The 24559-nt window shown below is 44.5% G+C and overlaps 1 protein-coding gene across 2 annotated transcripts in view; it reads left to right on the top strand.

The window, feature by feature from the left end:
• LOC117064053 (laminin subunit alpha-3-like) overlaps nucleotides 1-24559 on the top strand; it is a 98222-nt gene that overhangs the window by 52193 nt on the left and 21470 nt on the right. For both annotated transcript variants that reach the window (XM_033178114.1, XM_033178113.1), the window contains exons 3-7: nucleotides 13226-13343; nucleotides 14706-14824; nucleotides 16499-16669; nucleotides 19281-19372; nucleotides 24220-24335. In XM_033178114.1, the coding sequence (XP_033034005.1) occupies nucleotides 13226-13343; nucleotides 14706-14824; nucleotides 16499-16669; nucleotides 19281-19372; nucleotides 24220-24335 (616 nt within the window). The remainder of the gene's footprint in view (nucleotides 1-13225; nucleotides 13344-14705; nucleotides 14825-16498; nucleotides 16670-19280; nucleotides 19373-24219; nucleotides 24336-24559) is intronic.

Raw genomic sequence — 24559 nt, 5'->3', positions numbered from 1 at the left:
GTGAGCTGTGCCTGTAACTTGTTTTATTTCTGTTTTCGTCTTTTGTCTAAGATCCCCACTCCTGATCCCTTCTCCTTTGTAAGCACCTGCTCTAACCTCTTTGCTACTTATCCTTAAACACACTTATCCCTTGAGCAGCGCTCACTGCTGTGGGCTGAGCACCTACTGTGTGCTGTGCTCTGTGTCGAGAGTCCCGCAGGAATGGGCTCTTACTCCTCATGCCGACCCTGTGTGCTGCATGTGCACTGATGTCTTTCCATGCAGAGGGACCCCCTGGGCATGCTCCCAGCCTTTCTCTGCCCATTTTCTGCCAGATGGTGAGTGTGGAGTCTAGAGCTGGGCATGCACACCTCTGCCTCCTCCCTTGGGGGCAGCCCAGTGCTCTTCTCTGCTTAAGTGAAGCACACGGGCTGCCCAGCCACAGGGTGTATCAGCAACGACAACCTGCATCCTCTAAGACCCGCTTCCCCAGAAATATGGTCTTTTGTCCTCATCTGCCCTGCTCCTCTTTCTTACTTCTTAATTGGTCCAGAACCAGATAGGGATGAGGGATGGTTTTTATTGGGCCCTTTCAAAACCTTCAACATTAAGTATTATTATTATTTCTTTATACAGACAAGGGTAGTAAGGCACAAGGAGATTGAGTGAATCTCAAAGCTTAATTTCTTAAGAGATGGCACAGTTTGGAAACTAGCACCAGACATTCTGGCTCCAAATTCTGCACTCTCAACCATTACAATACACTGCCCATAAAATATGAAGTGCTTTTTTTATGTATGTATTTTTAAACTTTGTATAAATGTGCTATCACATCTAGTTTGACATTTTCAATTTTCCTGTGCTTTCTATTATGTGGATTCACCCATATTGCTGGATATGCATCTATTTCTTTGCTTTTGACGACTATAGGGTGGTATTTGTGTGGTCAATTAGTGAGACGGTCTTTCACATTGATCATATCGTCCCATTTCAACATTAGATTATTTTATATAATATTGCCTTGGGGGAAATCATATACAAGTATAAATGAGATGTGTACCGAAAGTTACATCAGATATTTCAAACTTAAATTGCATTTTTTCCAATAAAAATGTTACAAATTAGAATTCTCCTTTAAGCTATGCCCAAAAATCTCATCTAGTCCCATGTAGTTATAAAAGCTTTAATATTTCACATTTGCAAGATAGAGTGGTAGAAGCCAATACTAACCTTGGGGGAAAATCCTAAATCCTAAATCCTCTCTGTGTGGCATTTGGATTACAGGGAGCACAAAAGGCTCCCAGGATTGGGAAGAGCTTAAGGAAGGAAGACAAAGGGATGAGAGATTAAGGGAAGGGGTGGAGCTGGGTCCAAGGAAGGTGTGCAGGGCAAGACCTGTCGTTGTGTGGATGCTGGGGGTGAGGGACCTTGGGGTTTCCCATACTCCAGCCCAGAGGCCTCTCTCCAGAATGCTCAGCCACTACCACCTACCCTCTTAAGACCCAGACCTAATTCCCCAAGAAATAGCTGGATTGTTTTTAGTGGGATAGTCCTTGCTGGCATGGAAAATGCTTCCCCCACTCTCACCATTAGTCCCCTCCTCCAGTGGACAGAGTAGGATATGCTGTCCCCAGGCTCGCTGAATGTGCCCAGAGCCAAGACTGCTGGCTTCAGTTTCTCTGTTTAACCCACACCTTCTGAGGCGGATCTGTCTGGCTTACCTGTCCACCTCCCTGACTCCTGTTATACTCCACGTCCTTTCTGGGGTAGGCTGCCATCCCTGCCCTGGTTCCCAGCAGTGACATCCCAGAGCTAGATTTCAGGAAACTGAGGCTCAGGGACATTCCAGTCAAGTCACCTGGCTCCCAGCCTATGCTGATGGGACAGAAACCCAGTTCTGGTATGCGTTGGGCATGGAATCCACCTGCACTCCACTTCCCAGCCACCTTCCCTCACCCCATTCTGTGGTGACCTTTCTTAACCCCCCTGCCCTGCAGTGTCACTCTGACCCACACATTTGTTCTGCTATGAAAAATGCATGCTGGGGTCCTTGGGAGAGCCAGAGCATTTATGTGGGGGCATTTGGAACTCAAGGGAAGTTCCGACATCCTGATCCAAGAGTTCACCTGGGATGTGCCTTCTTATCACAGTGAAAGTGACTTTGAGCTGTCCTGTTTTACACCAAGTAAGTGGAATCCTTAGGGTTCTGGCTGACTCCCAGCATCGCCCTCATCCAGGCAGGATACCTGCCCTGCCCTGGCCCACAGTAGCATGCGCTCAGAGGATTCCTGCTGCAGGTGAGGAGTGAGCAGGAAGACTGAGTGCGTGCCTTGTATTCACAAGGCCATGTGCATTCTAGATTTGATTATTTAATCACTCTTGTGAGGAGTGTTTTAAAGGAGAAGTGCAGTGCTGCATCAAGCACAGAATGCAGACAACTACCTAGAGGGACTGCTCCTCGGAGGCCTGAGGTTAAGTAGGAGTTATCAGGCTCCAGGGGACTGGGGTCAAGCTTCAGTTTGGGTCACGCTGAGTGGGGCGGAAGTGCCATGTCTCCAGGAAATCCGGCACTGAAGTCTATGTGAGAAGTCTGGGCTGGAGATTTACATCAATCATCGGTGGTGTAAGATGGAAGTAGAGTGTGGAGGGAGGTGAGCCTGGACAGGGACCTGAACTCTGAGAGAATTGGAGGAGCAGAGGGGAGTGAGTCCCCGCACGGCGGTTGAGGTGTGGATGTGTTGGGAGAAGAGAGGTGGGGGTAGGGCTGGAAGATGATCTGGATGGAAGGAGAGGTGTTTTCTTTTCTTTGGGATGGGAGAGACATTTGCAAGCCGATGATGGGTGGGTCCAACAGAAGGCAGGGGAGTGCAATTCAGCAAGAGGAGGGAGGGATTGGCTTTTGACAGGAAGAGGTTCCTCCTTTCCTCCGTCTGGAGAGAAGGAGCGGATGTGCAGATGCAAATGCATTCGTAGACTTGGGAAAGTAAAGGAAGCCATTCCTTTTTTTGTGGTTTTGATTTTGCTAGTGAAAGAAAAACAGGACTCATTGAGGGTGGAGGGAGCAAAGGTGGGAAGTGGTGGGAGTTTGAGGAGCATGGAGAATCAGGCCCAGAAATGAGCAGAAGTGAAGGAAGCAGCACAGTCAGGACCACCCAGCAGCAGAAGGCACAGAGCCCACCTGTGAGGACACGACTGTGTTCGAACGCTACCTGCCATGGCTAGTCCTGACCGCATGTCAGCCCTGAGCCTGGACAGGGGACTCAGCACACCCCTGTTGGGATCAGCCACTGTCCCTGGAAGTGAGATTGTGCTGCCATCACAGCCACTTCCAGAAAGAATTCTTCAGTGTCTCTGCCTTTTTGCATCACTTGCTCTAGATACAGATGCTTGGAAGGAATCATGCAATTCACTGAGCCCGGGGGGTACATTCCTGCTGCCTTACCTGCCAGGGGAGCTGAAAAAGCTGGTATTTTCAGCTTCTAAAGTTGGAGTTGCATTCTATTCTCAGCAAGATTCATACGGTGCGAAGGGGATTCAGATCCTTGGAAGTCAAGCAAAAAAGACAGACACCTGCACCATGGCCTCCTCTCTGGCCTGACTCTGGACAGTTGCCCAGAGTCCCTTGTGCTACATCTAAGCACCCAGAGAAGGGCCTCCTAATCCTGGAACTGTGACCTTCTTAGAGTGCGGGTTGGTGCCTCTGCAGATGCACAGCCTCTTACCTTATTTGGGTTTGTAATTGTGACAACCAACAAAATATCCCCTTCGATTTTCCAGACACCCCAGACCACGGTACAACAACTACCAAATTAAGGGATATAGTGTTCAGAAAGCAAAGGCAGCTTTTGGGCAAAGGGCAAGTTTTAAGAAGAATGTTTAATCTGTAGCCCGGCTGATTTGAAGTGACACTCTAACATAGAGCTCATTCCCAAAATAAATATTCTGACTAATGAAAGTGAACATACTGAGCCAATTTAAGTGAAGCTTCATTATGCCCTTTAGATATGTAGTCAGAAAGGTTTCTGAAGTGTCCTGACATGAGTAAGGGCATTGGAAAAGCAGCAAAAGGTAATTTCAGCCTTAAGTAAAACTGTGAGTTAGCCAAGGATCCTGAATCCTAAGAAAGATGTCACAGAGGGAGAAGGGAATAGATATGACAATTAAAGGTTGGAAAGAACCATTCTGAGTGCAGACTAGAAATGTTAACACTCTTTAGATAGAAGCATATTGGCCAAGAGGAGGAAACTGGAGTGTTATGGAGGGTATGAACTTATTTATGAAAAACGACAATAACATCATTTAGAATCTGACTTAGGACAAATTATCATCACTGAGAAATATTTTGCTGAAGCCTATTCTGGTGTAAGCCACTTATAAAAATCCATATATTTTTAGGAGTTGTTTGGTCTAAAAAATATAAATAGATTGAAGGAGGATTTAGGTAACTCGGTTGCTGGTTATTAAAGTTGAGTTAGTTGAATCTCTTTGTTTTGGAAGAACGTGACTATAGAATTTCCTTTGTTCTGTAAAGTTTGTCAGACACATTCTTAGGCTACTCATCCGTTCAGTGAGTGAATTGAATTATCATACCTAATTTTCTCGTAAATTATCAAAAAAGTGTGAATGAGAAAAAGTGAGTTTTACAAGGAGAACCAAGTCCCAGACAAAACACATCCATGACAGTTGAAAGTCATTACAGAGAGTAGGATAAACTACAAGACTCAGTTATGAAATTGAGCTCAGAGCTGTTGGATTCTGGCTGACTTCAGTTTATTTATAGTCACCACCAAATCTATTTGTAAATTGTTAGTTGTAGATAAAATGCTCTTGAGTAGCAGTTTGGTCTCAAGTTCTGCACTTTCAGTCTATTTAGGGAGTAATGATTAAAGACCACGAGGACTGAAAATTATGCCATATGTCATCAACCCTTCTCTTTCCTCCCCTAGAGTTCAAAATTTATCAGTATAAAATCTAGGTGTCATACCTAACAACTTCCCCTTTGTCTTACCATTTTTTTTTTTCCCTGAAATCTTTCATTAAGATTATCATTTTCCAAGTTGTTGTGGTGACCCAAATCTTTAGACTGAGTTTTGGTGTAGAGATTTTATTTCTCAGGCTCCTGTGGTTCTTTTACATTAGAAAGTGAGACACTCTCTCTTCTCCTTTCCAGTTTCCACCCTAATCTTTGCCTCCTGCTGACTTGAATCTCGATTGCTTAAAAGAACCTAGGGAGACAGGACGTGGGCATTTAACTTCTGGGCAGGCTGCCATGTGGGATGAAGAGTAGAAATCTGTGCTGCTCCGCAGGGAAAGGAGGGCTGATGAGAGAAAGTTTGTGACAAACATGGAGGAAACCTGTAATGGCCAGAACTTGTCAGCAATGCAGTGAGTACCCCTCAGAATGAGATGCTAGAGTGAGAGGGGACTTAGGGACCTCTTGAGCCCCTTCCTCTAAGTTTCTGGAGTGATCCACCTTCTCTCCTGTAGGTGAGCAGGTACTTCTGGAACCAGTAAGAGGAGCTGAGAATCCTCCTTAGACCTAAACCAAGCACACTCTTTCTGATAGTGCCAGGGCCTGAGTCTTTCAGCAAAGTTGATGACAAACCCAAAAGAAAGAAGTGTTCTTGCTGAACTATTGGCAGATGGACTCTTTGGGCCAGGATTAAAAGGATCCCTTTTCAGCCTGGCTAGGTTGTATTTTCATCCCTGGCCTTGGTTGTTTTATGAGGATTGTACCTCATTTTGTAAAGAAATGTCAAACTAAGTTACTAAACTGCAGTTGAATTTTACTCAATTGCCATCATTTCCTCTCAATTAAAAAAAAGTCTATAAAATTGGCTCAGTTGATAAGTTTTTCAAATGGACACCAACCACAAAGTAAATTTAATTGCTTGGTTCTATATTTAGTGACTTATTTTTTTCATAATTTGTATTTGTATTTTGTACATGGGTAGTAGGGAGATTTGTAATTTAGTTAATAAAAATAAATGTTTTGGCCAGGTGCGGTGGCTCACACCTGTAATCCCAGCACTTTGGGAGGCCGAGGCGGTTGGATCACGAGGTCAGGAGATCTAACACAGTGACTAACCCAGTGAAACCCCATCTCTACCAAAAATACAAAAAATTAGCCAGGTGTGGTGGCGGGCACCTGTAGTCCCAGCTAGCTGGGAGGCTGAGGCAGGAGAATGGTGTGAACCCGGGAGGCAGAGCTTGCAGTGAGCCGAGATGGCACCACTATACTCCAGCCTGGGTGACAGAGCGAGACTCCATCTCAAAAAAAGAAAAAAAAGTTTCAAAGTGTCTTCCCCAGGTTACTTATTAATTACAAATGTAAAAAATGTAACTTATGATGGGGAAATATGATGGACATCTTTTTAAGCAAGTGATGAAACTTGGCATTGACAATAATAGAACAGCTTGGCTTCACGTGCCTCTTGCTGACATCATGAAAAGGAAGTGCCACCCAGCTAGTGATTTGGCCAAGAATGCCCCACCTGACAGCACTTTGGGAGGCTGAGGTAGGTGGATCACTTGAGGTCAGGAGTTCGACACCAGCCTGGCCAACGTGGAGAAACCCTGTCTCTACTAAAAATACAAAAATTATCCGGGCGTGGTGGTGCACACCTGTAGTCCCAGCTATTTGGGAGGCTGAGGTCCAAGGATTGCTTGAACCCAGGAGGTGGAAGTTGCAGTGGGCCGAGATCGTGCCATTGCACTCCAGCCTAGGGGACAGAGTGGAACTCTGACTCAAAACAAAGAAAAAAGAATTCTCCATCTGAGTCAAATCATGAGAAAATAAGCAGACAAATTCAGACTGGGGGATGTTCTGTGATTCTGTGACCAATTCTATGATGGAACGTTATGACTTAGAACAGACTGTGGGACATTTTGGACTCTTCAAAATGTCAGTGTCAGGAAGGATGAAACATGTTGGGGGACTGCTGTGGATCAAAGGGGACAAAAGAGACCTGACAACTCACTGCCATATGTAATCCTTGATGAAATCCTGAAATGGGAGAATAATGCAATGGGGATTATTGAGAGGATCAGGGAAATTTGAATATGGACAATGTATTAAATACAATTTTGAATATATGGTAAAATTTCTTATGCATGAAAATGTTGAATTTATGTAGAAGAAATATCCATGTTCTTGGAAGATAACATGCTGAAGTATTTAGGAGGAAAGTATTATGATGTCTGTAACTTCCTTTCAAAGAATCAAAAATGTGTGTGTGTGTGTGTGTGTGTAGAGAACAAAAAAATATGGCACATTGTTAACGGTGAATCTAGGTGAAAAGCATATGAGTATTCATTGTATTGTTCTTTGGGCTTTCCTATAGGTTTACTAATTATGCAAAATAAAAAGTCAAGAGAAGTAAATTATGAAATGCCACCTTGTGGAATAATATGTTTATTAAATTATAAAGCTGTTGACAGACTGATCTCACTTGTATTACAAACTTGGAGTTTTCTGGCACAGGGAGTGCTCTTTAGTTGAGTAGGGAGCTTATTTTGGATGTGACTTTAAGTGTACTTGCACAGTATTTTGCACTTTCACAATCCCATCTGTTAGTTTCATTTCAATTCAACAACATGTATTAAGCCCCTTTTCTGAGGATACAGGAGTGATTCAGACACAAGGATAGCACAGCCCAGTGGGAATGACAGATGAAAACAAATGTGTGCCACAGTGCAGGACGGGCGCTCTTTTACAAGGAGAATATCAAATTTGTATGAAATAGATATTCTTCTTCTTCATTTTCTTACACAATATCTGTTTTGATCATTTTATGAGCAAATAAATGAAATCTCAGAGGAAGTGATGTACTTGGAGTCACATAGCCAGTGGGTTACAGGGCAGAGATTTTCCCCCCAGGGGAGTTCATTCTACTACAACTTAGCTTAGACACCAAGGTAGGACCACTATGCGGTTCAATTCTGTCTCTGTGTTTGCCAGCTGGCACCTGCCCCTTGAACTCAGTAGTAGTTACACAGCTTTACTAGCCATCCATCCATCCACTCATTTATTCATTCATACCCATGTATTGAACACCTGTTACATGCAGTCAGTCCAGGAAAGGCCTGAAATGAACAGAGGACAGGCTATACCAAGCTGTGATTTCAGAGGCTTCAGAGCATGCAGCCCTGCGGCGACAAACAAGGATCAGAGGACACCCTCTTGTCTTCCCTACTTACCTTGAAGTCTTTTGAAGTCGAAGTGCCTCACACTCTCCCTTTTATGATTATTATCTGCTTTACTAAAACATGATTTAAAAGACTACTTTGTTTCTCTACCTAAACAATCACCAACACACTTCAAGCTATCTTTAGCTTATTACAAAAGCACGTGGAGAGATTACAACTCAGTCCCTCTCCATCATTTCTCCCCTTATCTCTGACCCCCAAATATGATCTCCTTGAAAATGCACAACTTTGCCTTTCTACCTACAGTGGCTCCATAGCTTGGTGCTTTCTAGTCTCACAGAGGGTCCTCGTTTATATCAGCAAATCTCTAGCATCACTCATGTGTGCTTTGAAGTATTCTCAGTGGCCAAAGAGTAAACATAAGTACTGAGAGTGAAAAAGGAATGTTAACAGAAGGAGTGATTCAACAAGCATATAATTTAAAATTACCAAGCAAAACAGAATGAATCCCTACCTATTGGCTTAACATGCCTGAACCGGGCTGTGAACATACTTAGGAGACCTCTCACTCTGCCTCACTATGACATTTTGAATCTGCAAGTGTCAGAGGAGATTTGCCACAGAGCTGGAGGCCTTGGCAAGATTCCAGGGCATGTTACACAGCAGGGGTGGCGATAAATAACACATATAGTCGCTTGGTGCAAATGGGATTCAAACCAAAGAGATGCACCCTACCAATATATTCAGAGCACATAAACATACATTGGGGAACCTCAGAAATAATTCCTAAGACAAAAATGGGAGGGAAACATTGAAAAGTGGCATGTTCTAGCTAATTAGTGCTGGAAGATGAGTTGGTGCCATCAGTGGACTTATTAAGTTAGGCCTGGGTGGCAGGATACTGTAACAGGCAGAGGGGAACATCAGTTGCTGCTAGAGTTGGGATTTTTAAGTGTCATAATGCTTCAAAGGTATCAAATGTTACTTAGAAACAAGATGAAACTAAACAAAGAGAGGCTGCCTTCTGAGCCACTGAAGCTACTTTGTTCACATAGCTTTGCAGTGGCAGAAACTATAACTTTAGAAAACCAATGCCCTCAATTAACACTTGAGATATATCATAACATAGCGCCCCACCCTGGGCTCTATAGACTAGAACTTTAGCATATTGGGAAATAATGATGTTTGGCACTTCTTCCCCTCAAGATGAAACAGGTCAAATATTCAGTACCTATTAGGTCCTGTGACATTGCAAACACTCAGTGGGTGGAATACACTTAGGCTCAGTGTTTTTATTCCTGCAAGGTGTGGGCTTGTTACTTAACCTCTCTAGGCCAAACTTTCCTCAACTTTAAAGTGGGGTTAATAAAACTCCGCTTCTTATTGTGAGGTCTAAATGAGAGAATGTTTGTGAAGTGCTTAACATGGTACGTGGAAAGACAGTATTCATTAAATCATGACCTATTAGATAAATAGTTGAGAGGGCTATGTGTGCTATGATTGTGGGAGTTTGGTGGAAGGGATTAAGAATGCTTTGAATGATTACTGTATTCAAAAAAGTTTCATTTGTAGTCTATCGAATTCACATAATTAACAGTGGCCTTATTTTGATGTGGTCTGAGAGAGATGTGCGAAGGGTTTTTAGTGAAATATATTTGCTCTGATTTTCCAAACAAGAATTCTTGGATTTCCTATGAATTCCTTCACTACATAATAATGGGATGTGTCTTTGGAAATTGTTACACCTACCTTTACAGTATTGCTTTATGATTTTCAGAGTACCGTATAATTCCTAATTAGTTTTTATGAGGTTGGATCACTTTTTCCGCATGTTGGTAGACAACTTGGGAGTGTTAACCTGAGCCCAAATAAGCACTTTTTTCAAGATCAAAGAGCAAATGTTTGATAGGGACAGAACTGGCTGAGCTTAGGGTTTCCAGTAGTCAGTGTGACAATTCTTCCTTCCTCAGAGATAAGTAAAGGGGCTTCTTTGAGCAAGGGGTAAATCTCTGTGCCTGAGAGGAGTGGTTCTCAAAGTATGGATGAGAACCTGTGAGGGTCCCCAAGACCTTTTGGGAGGTCTACAAGGCCAGAGGTCCTCCTTCCTCTATTACAGATCTATGTGAGGCCAGATCTTCAAATACTTCAGCCAAACAACATATCACATCAGAGTGAATGAAGAAACAGGTGTGGGAATCCAGCTTTTTCCTATGAAGCCCAACACTTAGCGAGCTTCACAAAAATGTAAAGCAATGCTATTGCTCTCACCAAAAATTTCACGTTTTAGAAAATATAGTTGGCCGGGTGCGGTGGCTCACACCTGTAATCCCAGCACTTTAGGAGGCCGAGGCGGGCGGATCACGAGGTCAGGAGATTGAGACCATCCTGGCTAACACGGTGAAACCCCGTCTCTACTAAAAATTACAAAAAACTAGCTGGGCGAGGTGGTGGGCACCTGTAGTCCCAGCTACTCGGGAGGCTGAGGCAGGAGAATGGCGTGAACCCGGGAGGTGGAGCTTGCAGTGAGCTGAGATCCGGCCACTGCACTCCAGCTTGGGCGACAGAGTGAGACTCTGTCTCAAAAAAAAAAAAAAAAAAAAAGCAAAAAATTAGCCTGGTGTGGCGGCGGGTGCCTGTAGTCCCAGTTACTTGGGAGGCCGAGGCAGGAGAATGGCGTGAACCCAGGAGGTGGAGCTTGCAGTGAGCTGAGATCACGCCATTGCACTCCAGCCTGGGCAACTGAGCGAGACTCCATCTCAAAAAAAAAAATAGTAATTTTTAATAAAAATATATTTATGCTAACATGTAAAATGTTTATTATATTAAATGAATTAATAGTATATCTATCTTAAAGTTTTTTAACTTTAATTTTAAATATGGTGCATATCAATAGATAGAACTCACACAAATGAAAGCTTTTTTAGGTCTTCAATAGTTTTTAAAAATATGAAGGAGGTCCTGAGAACAAAAAGTTTGAGTCTCATTGTCCTAGATACTTTGGCTTCTGTTTTGGGGTTAGCTGGCAGTTCTCAGACTTAAAAAAACAAAAACCAAACAAACAACAACTCTTATCATACTACTGTTTGTGAAAAATATTAAGATGAAAGTCCTTTTTTTTTTCCTTGGGAAAAAAAGGAACCCACAGGGTCTGAGCACTCCCTCCTCCCCAACTAGAGGAGCCTGTGGTTCAAAGGGCTTTACTGGGCTAGAGGGGAGTGCTCCTCAGACAGTCACCGGGAAATCTGTTGCCTGAGGTCAGGGAGCCTGGAGTGGGGTGGAGATAATCCTCACTCATTAATACATTAACATAGATTTGTTTAACACTGGGTTCAATGTCATACCAGGCTCTTTGGGAAATAGAACCTCAGGGTTCAAAATTGAAGCCAAATAAGTTTTGGGGGAAGGAATGGGAATAAACTGCAAAGGCTCCTGGCCATGGAGCTGAAGAGTGGGAGGTGAAGAAAGCAGGACTGAAGCCCCACTTTATCTCTTCCATACTTTTGCATCATCCTGGCCACGGGCAAAAGAGTGATGAGGGTGAAGGAGAAAGCTGTTAAGAGGGAGAACAATCAGGAAAAGATGAGACCAGAGGAGATCCACAGGGAAGGAGTGCTACCACTCCATCAAACAGCTGCTCGGGTTTCAGTTCTGGCAGCCGTGATCTCTCCAAGACCTGGAACCAGGGTTAGGACACTGCTGGGAAACACTCTGGGCTGTTCTGTTGGTTCTTGGCCCTGGGAGGGCTTAGCATGTGATGACTATTGCTTGCCGTCAGACTTTTCTGAATGCATAGACTTTAAGATGCACTGTAGACTGATTGAAATGGAATGGCATATTGGTTAAGGTATGACAAAGATGATGATCAATGTCTATATTTGGTGAAGAAAGAAAGATAATGATTTTTGTTTTGAATTTGATCAGCTTGAGAGGCTGCCACTGGGTAGAGATGTGGAGGGGTGGCCTGCCCCTCCACACCTGTAGGCATTTCTCATCAGGTGGGATGAGAGACTGAGAAAAGAAAGAGACAGAGACAAAGTATAGAGAAAGAAAAGTGGGCCCAGGGGACTGGCGCTCAGCATACGGAGGACCCCACACTGGGCTGGCACTAGTCTCTCCTGAGTTCCCTCAGTATTTATTGATCATTATCTCTAACATCTCAGAGAGGGGAATGTGGCAGGACAATAGGGTAATAGTGGGGAAAGGGTCAGCAGGAAAACATGTGAACAAAGGTCTCTGTGTCATAAACAAGGTTAAGAAAAGGTGCTGTGCTTTGACGTGCACATACATAAACATCTCGGTGCATTAAAGAGCAGTATTGCCACCAGCTTGTGTCACCTCCAGCCTTAGGGCTTTTTTCTCCTATCTCAGTAAATAGAACATACAATTGGGTTTTACACCAAGACATTCCATTGCCCAGGGACCAGCAGGAGACAGATGCCTTCCTCTTATCTCAACTGCAAATAGGCCTTCCTCTTTTACTAATCCTTCTCAGCACAGACCCTTTATGGGTTTTGGGCTGGGGGACAGGTGTTGGGCTGGGGGGCGGTCAGGTCTTTCCCTTCCCACGAGGCCATATCTCAGGCTATCACATGGGGAGAAACCTTGGACAATACCTGGCTTTCCTAGGCAGAGGTCCCTGCAGGCTTCCGCAGTGTATTGTGTCCCTGGGTACTTGAGATTAGAGAATAGCAATGACTTTTAACAAGCATATTGCCTCCAAGCACTTTTTTAACAAAGCACATCCTGCATGGCCCTGAATCCATTAAACCTTGAGTCAACACAGCACATGTCTCTGCGAGCACAGGGTTGGGGCTAGGGTTACAGATTAACAGCATCTCAAGGCAGAAAAATTTTTCTTAATATAGAACAAAATGAAGTCTCTTATGTCTACTTCTTTCTACATAGACACAGCAAGAGTCTGATCTCTCTTTCTTTTCCCCACAGAGATGTCCAATAGACAGTTAGGAGTCAGGATCGGGATCTTGGGCAAGGGGTTGTGGTGGGACATGTTGCCTTGGGAATCAGCATCATATAGAGATGGTAGAAGCTGTGAATCGATGAGATGACTTTAATAACGGTGTCTCCTTTGTTTTATCAGCTCTTCCATGTGGCCTATATTTTAATCAAATTTGCAAATTCTCCTCGCCCTGATCTTTGGGTCTTGGAAAGATCTGTAGATTTTGGAAGCACCTACTCACCATGGCAATACTTTGCTCGTAAGTAATCTTGCCTACTATGTTATGTGTGGCTTTAATTACTTGGAACAGATCAAGACTATGGATTTAATTAGAAAATTAATCTTGGCTGGGTGCGGTGGCTCACCCCTATAATCCCAGCACTTTGGGAGGCCAAGGTGGGTGGATTATCTGAGGTCAGGAGTTCGAGACCAGCCTGGCCAACATGGAGAAACCCTGTCTGTACTAAAAATACAAAAATTAGCCAGGCATGGTGGCACGTGTCTGTTGTCCCTACTTGGGAGGCTGAGGTCGGAGTATCATTTGAATCCAGGAAACAGAGGTTGCAGTGAGCCAAGATTGTACCACTGCACTCCAGCCTGGGCAACAGAATGAGACTCCGTCTGAAAAAAAAAAGAAAAGAAAAGAAACGAAAAATAATCTCTCAGTATGACTAGTTAGGGACTGGTCACTTTTAACCTCTAAATTACTCTCAGAACATTGGCTGGGCGTGGTGGCTCATGTCTGTAATCCCAGCACTTTGGGAAGCTAACACAGGTAGATCGCTTGAGGTCAGGAGTTCGAGACCAGCCTGGCCAACATGGTGAAACCCTGTCTCTACTAAAAATACAAAAATAAGCAAGGTGTGGTGGTGTGCACCTGTGGTCCCAGCTACTCAGGAGGCTGAGGTGGGAGAATTGCTTGAATCCAGGAGGTGGAGGTTGCAGTGAGCTGAGATTGTACCACTGCACTCCAGCCTGGGCAACAGAAACTCCATCTCAAAAAGAAAAAAAAAAGAATATCCCCATTTCTCAAGCATGTGTTCAAGGATACCACATGCAGAAATGAAGTAGAAACTGCTTTTATGATAACAGTTCTTGGCACTATTTGGGAGCACCTGTAAGATGGTAGAAGCTGTGAATCGATGAGATGACTTTAATAACTGTCATCTCCCATCTTTTTCCTTTTATGCAGAATTAGAAGCTAAGTTCCATCTTTATAGATCCTATGCTGTGCTTTACTCACCTCAACTCTGTTACCTTCACTAATGAAGAATGTCAGGGTTTCTAAACCCTGTGATGAGCAGAGGTGGACAAGAATTTTGCTTATAAAGGCATTGGGTTTTCCAGTAGGTTTCCTTAGAAGATAAACTTGCCTAAGTAGGAGTGTGGAGTTAGCACTGCATCTCCAAGCATTGCCACTGAAAGTCAACTGGCCTGAAATGGCTTGGTATTTTCTTTCATGAATTAAAAACTCCATTCTCAGCTTTTCTCTAAAAGTTTTAAATGCCTTTCTCTTCTTTCCTTCTTTGTATATTTTCTTAAGGAAATGTAAGTCTTCTTAAGAGATTTGCAACAAAATGATAATATTTTGTTATATAATGTTAAAATATTTTCCTTCTAGATTCTAAAGTAGACTGTTTAAAAGAATTCGGGCGGGAGGCAAATATGGCTGTCACCCGGGATGATGATGTACTTTGTGTTACTGAATATTCCCGTATTGTACCTTTGGAAAATGGTGAGGTAAGTAGATTTGGAAGACTGGGAGAGATAAGACTCAGAAATGAACATGAGGATATTTTTCCTAATTGCGAAACTTGCACTTTCAAGGACATCTAACATAGATCAAGATGGAAACAGGGCTTGGGACTGAACAGTTAAGGAATCACATTGAGTGCTCCCAGAATGAACCAGGTTGGAAATTCTGTTGGGGGATTTCAGTTATCCCCAGAAAGTCAGGATTCTTTTTTTTTTTGAGACGGAGTCTCGCTCTGCCACCCAGGCTGGAGTGCAGTGGCCGGATCTCAGCTCACTGCAAGCTCCACCTCCTGGGTTTACGCCATTCTCCTGCCTCAGCCTCCCGAGTAGCTGGGACTACAGGCGCCCGCCACCTCGTCCAGCTAGTTTTTTGTATTTTTTAGTAGAGACGGGGTTTCACCGTGTTAGCCAAGATGGTCTCGATCTCGTGACCTCGTGATCCACCCGCCTTGGCCTCCCAAAGTGCTGGGATTACAGGCTTGAGCCACCGCACCCGGCCGAAAGGCAGGATTCTTGATTCAAGGCCCACAGGTCTTGAACTGTCCTTTCTGGTGATGTTTTTAGAAAGTGGGTTGCTGGTAACTGAAATGATGACCCCTTACCTCTTCACCCATGATCCCATGATCCCCTGTAAGAGTGAGAAGAGGAGGGGCTGGTGGTAGCAGGTAGATTTTCTCTATACTCTCTCTTCCCTCATCTGATGACTAGATGTAGGGGATCCAGAGGAGGACTCTGAGGTCCTACAGAATGGCTGCATCTCTAGATGGCAAGAGCCTGCTTCCCTGAATGACTGCATGGCTGCATGGAGCTGATCCTACCTGATCTCTGATCCCTTTTGGTAGAATGGGTATAATCTGTTGGAGAGAAAAAATTGCTGTCCCTGTGGGGTTGCATTTGGCCCTTGTAAAGTTAGCTTGGCTATTGTTAAGGGAGATGGGCAAACACAGGTGAAACAATCAGTGAAGATTTCCCTGGAAATTCTGAGGCTATAATGAATATGAACTGAGTTTTGAGTTTCAAATAAACTTCCATCAAAGATGTCAGCCTCCCTCTCTTTAAGTAGAGAGACCTTACTTGAGCATGTGGATGTGGTGTCTTCTGACAACTCATGAGTGGTTCATATTTCCAATGGCTGACACTTGGGCTTCATCACTTTGGGCTTTAAAACAAAATGGAGGGTTTACACAGATTTCTCCCCCCACCCCCCCGATTACTGTCAAACTTTATATCTAGAGATTTCCTTTTTTCAACCTCATGTAGATGTTTGGGTTTCTTTAGCTTTGTTTCTTTGATGCAGCTTAACAAAGTTGTGTCCTTATATTTACAGATTTTAACATTATGTTTTCAACATTTCATAGTGTTACAGTCCCACAACTACACTGATAGAACAAAGGCTTTGAAAATGAAATGATAACATCTCTCAAGAGTCCAAGTTTCAAAGACATATTGCCAGACCTTGGAACCAGGAAGTATGAGGGATGATGGGACTAGCAATGAATTTTTTAGACATAAACAAGATCCAAAACCCCCTACAAATATCAAATGGCTTAGAGAAACCAAGTGCCAAGTGCTTTGGGGCATGTGAGTTATTTTTGCTTACTTGCTGCTAAATTTTGATAAAAGGAACCTTTTCCCCCTTTATGTGTGTGGTCATTTTAGGTTGTGGTGTCCTTGATAAACGGTCGTCCAGGTGCAAAAAATTTTACTTTCTCTCACACCCTGAGGGAGTTTACCAAGGCAACAAACATCCGCTTGCGTTTTCTTCGAACCAATACGCTTCTTGGACACCTCATCTCCAAAGCCCAGCGAGATCCAACTGTCACTCGGCGGGTGAGTAGTCAGAGCATTTGTTTTGTTACTTTATTTATTCGTTTTTTTTGGCTTACCAAATTAATTGCCTCGAACTCTTTTAAGTAACCTTTATAGCCTGTAATGATGTAGGTGTGGGAGTTGTTGTCTAAAATACTAGATATAATTAGGAGTTTATATCTAATGACGTATAAAAATGGCTGTTTGAAGAAAAATCATTATATTCAAAGAAGATGAAAGGCAAACGATTATAGTCAGTCTGGTACTAGTCTGGATGGGATAATTAACACTACAGCCAACAATCCTAAAATCTCAGTGGCTTAACAAAATAAAGCTTTGTTTCTTGCTCATATTACAGTTTAACATGGGTCAGCAGGTAGGATCGGCTTCACACAGTCATTCAGGGAAGCAGGTTCTTTCTATCTAGAGATGCAGCCATTGTGTAGGACCTCAGAGTCCTCCTCCGGATCCCCTATGTGTTGGTCATCAGATGAGGGAAGAGAGAGTATAGAGAAAAATCTACCTGCCTCTCATCAGTGGTTACTTCTATGGGCAAGAACTGGTCCTATAATAGCCTCACTTAGGTGCAAGGAGGCTTGGTGATATCATCTAGCTGAAATGGAGGCACATAGGTATTGGTAGCACTAGTACCCTCTCCTGTGTTGGAGGTACACCATGAACATCTCTCACTCTCAGGTGTCAGGGCAGTACACTTGTCTCCTGGGCACAGAGGGAGCCCACAGAATCAATATATTGAGCTCACTCTTCTTCCACCCTCTGATCTGCTGGTGCCTTCCATTGGCCAAACCAAAAAAGAAGCCAGAAAGAAAGACGGTCCATTGGTTGCAGCCATAAAGTTCAGCTCCCAGGCACAGGACAAGGTGGAGAAGGAGGAGAGCAGACCTGGAGGGTGAATGGAAGATGCCTAGTGCACCTTATAGAGTTTGGCTTTTTATATAGGTAACATCAGAGAGCTGGGAAAGGAAGGGAGGGAAAAGTGTAAGTATTGCCACAGTTTTGAGCATTTGACAGAAAGGCAGGCACGTTGGGTGTAGGTGGCCTATCTTTTGCCTTTTTTGCTCTCCTCAGCTCCCTCTGAGCTTCTGTGTGGTTGGGGACTGTGTTGAATCTGAGGATGGATATTTGCAAGGGAGGGCTGGACTTTCTCATAAACTATAGCCCGGCTGTGTTGCTGTTCCTCCATGGGCCCTGGAGCACTGCCACAAATGTACCTTACCAATTTTTTTTTTCGTAAATTGTCTTTTTGGGGGTTGCAAGATTTGCAGTCATGTATATCTATGTATATTACTTTTCACTTAGATGAGTACAGGCCTCTCCATTAAATAATAATTTTCTGGAGTGTACCACATACATAATACATAATCGTAACCCAGCAAGTTCAGGTTGCTTCTCTCATGGAGGAATATGATACCAGCTACCTTATGACACACATCACGTGTGCTGCTGGGTGAAGGCTGACTGGGGTTTCTCTTGCTGCTGCTGCCCTTAACACGTGTGGAGGGGAACTTTTACAGTGGCCAGCAGGAAAGCCCCTGAGTCTTAATTTGTCATGGAAAGCCCTGGTAATACTGACTTTATCTGTATTAACAAGGGGGGCTGTTAACGCCTTCAGACTAAGATGTTTCCAGGAAGCATTAACACTAACAGGTTTTAATGAGGGAACCAGAACAGAACCCCAACATTAAATCAATAGGGCTCTTTAAGGCAACCACACTCAACAACAACAACAACAATAAAGGGACAAAAACCCTCTTGTCCTTGTGAATTCAAAGACTTCTCGCTGACAGATATTCTTCTCACTGGCAGCATGGCCTCAATGGGAAAGATTGTTCTACAGTCCTCACATTCCTCCCAAATCCTGGGCAGTCTCCTGCCAAGTCTGAGAAGGAAGGGAGCTGGCAGGAGGAGCTGCCTATTGTCACCACTGCAGAGGCCTCCAACATATTGGAGAGGGGCCTTGTCAATGAGAGGATCTATACATATTTGTGGCCTGGTTTAGGGGCCGATCTTCAGCTGGATCTGAGCTGGCTCTGTCTGGCCTTTCTGGAGCTTGAAACTTTGACTCTAGTCTTTCCGACCCTGTGCTAGGAAAGCTTCAGCAAATCCTGGTGGCCCCTCCAGTCTCAGGGATGCATTGGATCCATCTCTGTAAATATTATCTCCCTTCCCGGAACCTGGGATAGTATTTTGCACAAAGCAAGTGCAACATTTTTGGTATAAAAATTTAGTTTTGATAAATAAATATGTTCAATGTATAAAATTGATTTGTATAGAACATAATGTAAAAATTATTTTAATTTACATAAAAAATAAACTTGGACGTTCTTAATCCCTTTCCTATAGGCAATAAAGTATGATTCTTTTCTAAGGCAATTTCCCTTCATGAATTTCAAGCATCTGATTTCTTTAAATGTACAAATTCAGCAGTATGTTATTACATTTTATTGAGGAATGTGTTTATTTTATAAGACATGTTACATCCCAGTGTAGGGCTCAAGAATACGGAGTTTTAAAAGGGAAGCAGAGGCAGCAGATGTGGGTTAAAGACTAGTAAGAGAAAGTTTTTGTCACTGTTTAGTGAAACTTGCATGTTCTGTGTTCTGTCGTGCAGTATTATTACAGCATAAAGGACATCAGCATTGGTGGGCGGTGTGTTTGCAATGGCCATGCTGAAGTGTGCAATGCAAACAATCCTGAAAAACTGTAAGTACACTGTGCAGATTTTTTTCAGCCTTACTATGAATAAGTCTAATTATTTCAGTGGATGTTTGCATCCCATTAAATGTTTCTAGGTTCCTGTCCTCAATAGGAATGATTCAGGATCAATGAATAGGTGGGGGTATGTGCCTCCTCTCCACCAACTCTCCACTTTCTTTCATATAATCGCTATGGGCCCTGGCAGACATGGCTAATCAATCACAGCACTCTGGATAATCTGTGTCCCAGCCACCAAATCACCCCCAAGACATACCTCAGGCAGCCAATTGATTAGAGCTGGCAAGAGAAATAAAACTTGTCATTCCTGATTTAATGGGATCGGGGTATACATTTCAAATCCTTGTTTTTTAAATTGTGGTGAAATACACATCAGATTTACTATTTTAACCATTTTAAAGTGACAGTTCAGTAGTGGTAACTATGTTCACATTGTTGTGCAACCAATCTCCAGAACTCTTCATTTTGCAAAATTGAAATTCTATACCTGTTAAACAACTCCTTGTTTCCTCCTACCACTGGCCCCTGGCAATCATCATGACTATCCTAGGTACCTCATATAAGTGGAATCATACAGTATTTGTCCTTTTGCAACAAATATTGGCTTATTAAATTTGTCATCACTTATTCCACTTCGCATAATGTCTTCAAGGTTCATCCATATTGAGCATGTGTCAAAATTTTCTTTTTGTTCAAAGCTGAACAGTATTTTCTTGTATATATGTATATACTACACTCTGTTTATCCATTCATCTGTGGATACACATTTGGGGTGCGTCCACCTTTTGGCTATTGTGAATAATGCTGCTGTGAACATGAATGTACCCTTTTTGTTTTTAATTTGAGTATATTTTGCATACAATAAGATGCATGAGTCTTAAATGTTAAGTGTTCAGCAATACATTTGTGTTACCACTGCAAGAGCGATACTTTAAAGGGCTGGAAATTACAGGATGCCAGATATAGTCATCATTTTATCTCAATGTTTAACTTAAAGTCTACAATGTTTCATGAGCAGCATTTACCAGAGATATATTTCACTTTTAGTCAGATTCAGGCTTGTGCCTCTTTAGGTCAAGCTTTGTGTTCAGGTAGAATTGCTAGTTCTCAAGGTCTGTGATGTGCTTTGTGGGGCCCTTCTCCTTGACCATCCATAGCCCTTAACGTTTTTGTCCCCACTTCAAGGATCCAGCAGTGCTGTTGAGGGAGCTCACACACCAAATGATTAACCTTTAGTGGAAAATGAGTTGTTTATTAATGGTTAATCTATTTCCACCCTCTAATGTCCTGTCTCCCTAAGACACTAGAAATCGGGTCAAATAAGTTCTGAGTTGGAGAGAGGAGAGAAGAGGTCCAGCTAATGTCCCTGAGCCTGGAAGAAAATAGTGCCATGTGGGAAAGGAGTACATGCTATCACAGAGGGCAGGAGCTTCCTGCTTAGAAAGGCTACTGAACCCTGGAGACCCTGGCCGAGCTGAGGAGTTCTACACCGGGTGGTTAATTCTCCCAATACACATGTATGGAGGTCTCCCTAAGCCTTAGTGAAAGGCTCAGTTTGGCAGCAAGCCACTTCAACATGACTGCCTGCCTTTTCTTGTCTGCTGGTTTGCTTCTGCCCAACAGGCTGACCTTGAACAAATGCTGATGAAATCCACATCCATGATGAAGTAGAAATCTTATAATAATTTAAAGGGATTCAGAAACTTAATGGATAGAGCCAAGCCCAGACTATCAAAAAAGTTACTGGCTACTGAGGCAGAACTCAAGAAGAGGGATTGTTAACCAAGCATGTGTACCATGTTGACCTTGCTGCATGGATATGTGGAAGGACCTCAAATTTAATTCTGAGCCTCCTAGCAGCCAACTCAAAAAGGAAAATCTGCTTGGTTTCATATTTCACTATGATCACAAGCTAAAAAGTAATAAGTTACTTAGAAAAAGCATGATTGTTGATACTAGTCTCAAATAACAATTTTCCCTAGGAGTGGGGAGGAGTGATCATCACGAAGGGAATTCTCTAATCAACGACATCTTCAAATAACATCTTTACAGCAGATGTATTATTAACCATCAGCCTGGGCTGCAAGAGAGGAAAAGCAGTGATTTGGCAGTGCCAGTGGGAGTCAGATGGGTATCCAGCTCCTTTTTTTGCTATGCTGAATTTTAATCCCCCTATGTGTGGAGTTGGACTACATGTTCTTTTTTTTTTTTTTTTTTTTAAGACGGAGTCCCGCTCTGTTGCCCAGGCTGGAGCGCAGTGGCTGGATCTCAGCTCACTGCAAGCTCCGCCTCCCGGGTTTAGGCCATTCTCCTGCCTCAGCCTCCCGAGTAGCTGGGACTACAGGCGCCTGCCACCTCGCCCGGCTAGTTTTTTGTAATTTTAGTAGGGACGGGGGTTTCACCGTGTTAGCCAGGATGGTCTCGATCTCCTGACCTCGTGATCCGCCCATCTCGGCCTCCCAAAGTGCTGGGATTACAGGCTTGAGCCACCGCACCTGGCCTAAGACTATATGTTCTTGAAGCAGTCTTCCCTAAATAATCTTGTAGTCTAGCTAATGCCAAATGTTTAATTGGCAATGAGCTGAAATTGCCTCTCCAACAAGAGCCCATTTGGATGCCAGTTGTTCTGTGCTGCCAGGTAGATCTATGTCCATGTGCTTTACCAGGCAGTTGAGTATGGAGAGGGATGACACCCTCTCTTGGGAACAGAACTGAGTATATTCCACACCACCTTCCCTTAGAGAAGAGTTGATGGAATCCCTACAGGCACAGCCAAGAGCCTTCTTAGACAAGGCGTTTTGCTGTTGTTACTGTTTTAATAGTCTCGGGTCTTTATTTGACTCAAACTGAACACTGCAAGTTTCTCATATTAAAAAAAAGCTGTTTGCTCAATGCCCCACAAACGGCAGCATGCAGGGACACCCCCACTCACCGTCCCCCCAAAAAACACAACCAAAACCCAAAACCTCTTTCATATTCATGATATTCATGAAGCACCAGCTATGGAGTCAAGCATCTTGGTTTGGATTTAGTCTCTTTGCCTACAATCATGACCTTCGTCAAGTGAGTTTATCTCTGAGCACCAATATCCTCATCCGCAAAGTGGGGCAAGTTCCATCTACCACAGTGAAACAGGAAAGGGGCTCCAAAACTGAGAGCTGCCATCACAGTAGATGTTGTAAGGGCTGGATGAAGAACTCCAGAAGCCTGGTGCTACCAGCCCACTTCACCTGAGCCACAGCATCCCAGGCTCGGGAGTGCCAGGACTCAGGGGGGCCCTGGATACGGTGCCTGCACCCAGTCCTTCCCCAACCACGTGGCAACCATGTGCTCCCAGTGGTGGTTGCCTCCTCAGTCCCCTCCGAGCCTCCCGGCTCCCCACTCCCTGCCCCCGGCCTCGCCCCACCCCAGTAACTGGCTGAAGCAGCCAGGTGAATTGTGGGTCCAGGAGCCCCAGACTCTGAGGCCAGGGGACTGGAGAACAACCCTAGGCTGTGCGTCCGTGCCCTCCTCCAATAGGGAGGCGTGTGCTTCTCCGTGAACCCAGCCTCCTGGACCAACCCAGCCCGGAATTAGAAGCCTACCACGCCGGCCTGAGGCACGCCCCTAGGAAAACGACCACTGCCCAGCCCCGAGGCCTACCCCGGGCAACCCGAACTGGGTTCCACCTTACCACAGGCCCTGGGCCTCGCCTCGCTCACGCTCCTGGGGGTTCAGGCCGTCTTCCCACCCCTTCATGCTCCCGGCTCCCTCCTGGCTCCCATCCTTCCAGATCCAGCAGCTCTTCCCACTCCCGGGGGCCTCCAGCCTGCTTGGCGCTCTCCAGCAGCCCGGGCTGCAGCCGGATTCCCACCTCCAACCCTTCCCCTCTCCTTCCTCCTCCCCAGTCCCCTCCTCCTCCTCGGTCCCCTCCCCAGCCCCCACCCCCACTGCCACTAGACCCTGCCTGGCCTCCTCCAGCTCCCCCCAGCAGTTGCCAAAAAGATAGTTCTGAGGCCTCAGGGGGCTCATCCATCGAATCTTCTGTGGGGTGGTGGCGCGCTGTTAGGTGACAGAGAAGGCAGACAAAAAGGAACGACTCCTGCTCCGCAGACAGCTGCGCAAGACCAAGACGGAATCACACCAGTGCTGGACAATGGTTTTGAATCCTCTTTAAAGCACAGAAGGAGGGAGCTCAAAGCTTGGAGTTCCAATCCAAAGCCAAGGCTGAAACAATTTCATTTTAACCTGGAATGTTAAGGCAGATGTACACCCTTTTGAACTGAGACTTTTAACCCTTTGCCTCGCTGAGTGGTCTCAGCTTTTGGCTCCGTGATGGAGCTGGCGCCGCCTCTGGAAGCAGAGCCCTCTGGGATCTTATTAGCAGCTGGCTCTTGAATCGTGTAAATCTCTGGGCATGACCACAGGTTGAGAGTGAGAAACTTGAGCAAATCTTAGTCGTAGGACTCCAGATCTTTATGCAGCTGTGATACTTAACACATCTCAGTAAACTCAGCACTTGAGTGCCCCTGTGTTCATTTATGGTAACAATGGGGTAGAGAAGACAGAGTTGGGGCCTCAGAGACAAGTGAGGTTGGAAGTCTGGCTCTCCATTTATCACTGCCTGACCTTTGGCGGGTATCTTAATACCTCTGAATCTCAGTCTCACCATCTGTAAAATGGAGATAATACGCAGGATATGGGAGGCTTAAATAATACTTGCAAAGTGTTGTGTTCTCCTAATTCCTCAATGAATGGTGCCGTGATGACTCGTGTGTCAGTTTTGCACATATAGGATCAACCGATCCTCATCAAAACTTTTCAATAACTGAGATGCACTTCGCCCACACGCCCAGGTTTCGGTGTCAATGCCAGCACCACACCTGTGGGGAGACGTGTGATCGCTGCTGCACAGGGTACAATCAGAGGCGCTGGCGGCCCGCTGCGTGGGAGCAGAGCCACGAGTGTGAAGGTGGGTGTGGGGCTGGGGTGGGGGCCACATGTGGCCTTCTCCTCCTCTCTCTGGGGGCTGAGGCAGTTTTCCCCATGCTAGTGAGGAGGCTGAGGTCATGTCAGTCTTAGGGGCTCAGGTCTGTCTATTGTAATAAGAACCTCACAGACTGGAGGGAAAAGTGCCCTCTGAATTCAGATGTACATATGAGAAGAAAAAGAGCACTAGTGACGATGACCATGCAT

Source organism: Trachypithecus francoisi, unplaced genomic scaffold (assembly GCF_009764315.1).
Source record: "Trachypithecus francoisi isolate TF-2019V2 unplaced genomic scaffold, Tfra_2.0 Lachesis_group19, whole genome shotgun sequence".
Classification (NCBI taxonomy): domain Eukaryota; kingdom Metazoa; phylum Chordata; class Mammalia; order Primates; family Cercopithecidae; genus Trachypithecus; species Trachypithecus francoisi.
Note: the sequence above shows the minus strand (reverse complement) of the source record. Positions and strands in the feature narration are given on the sequence as shown.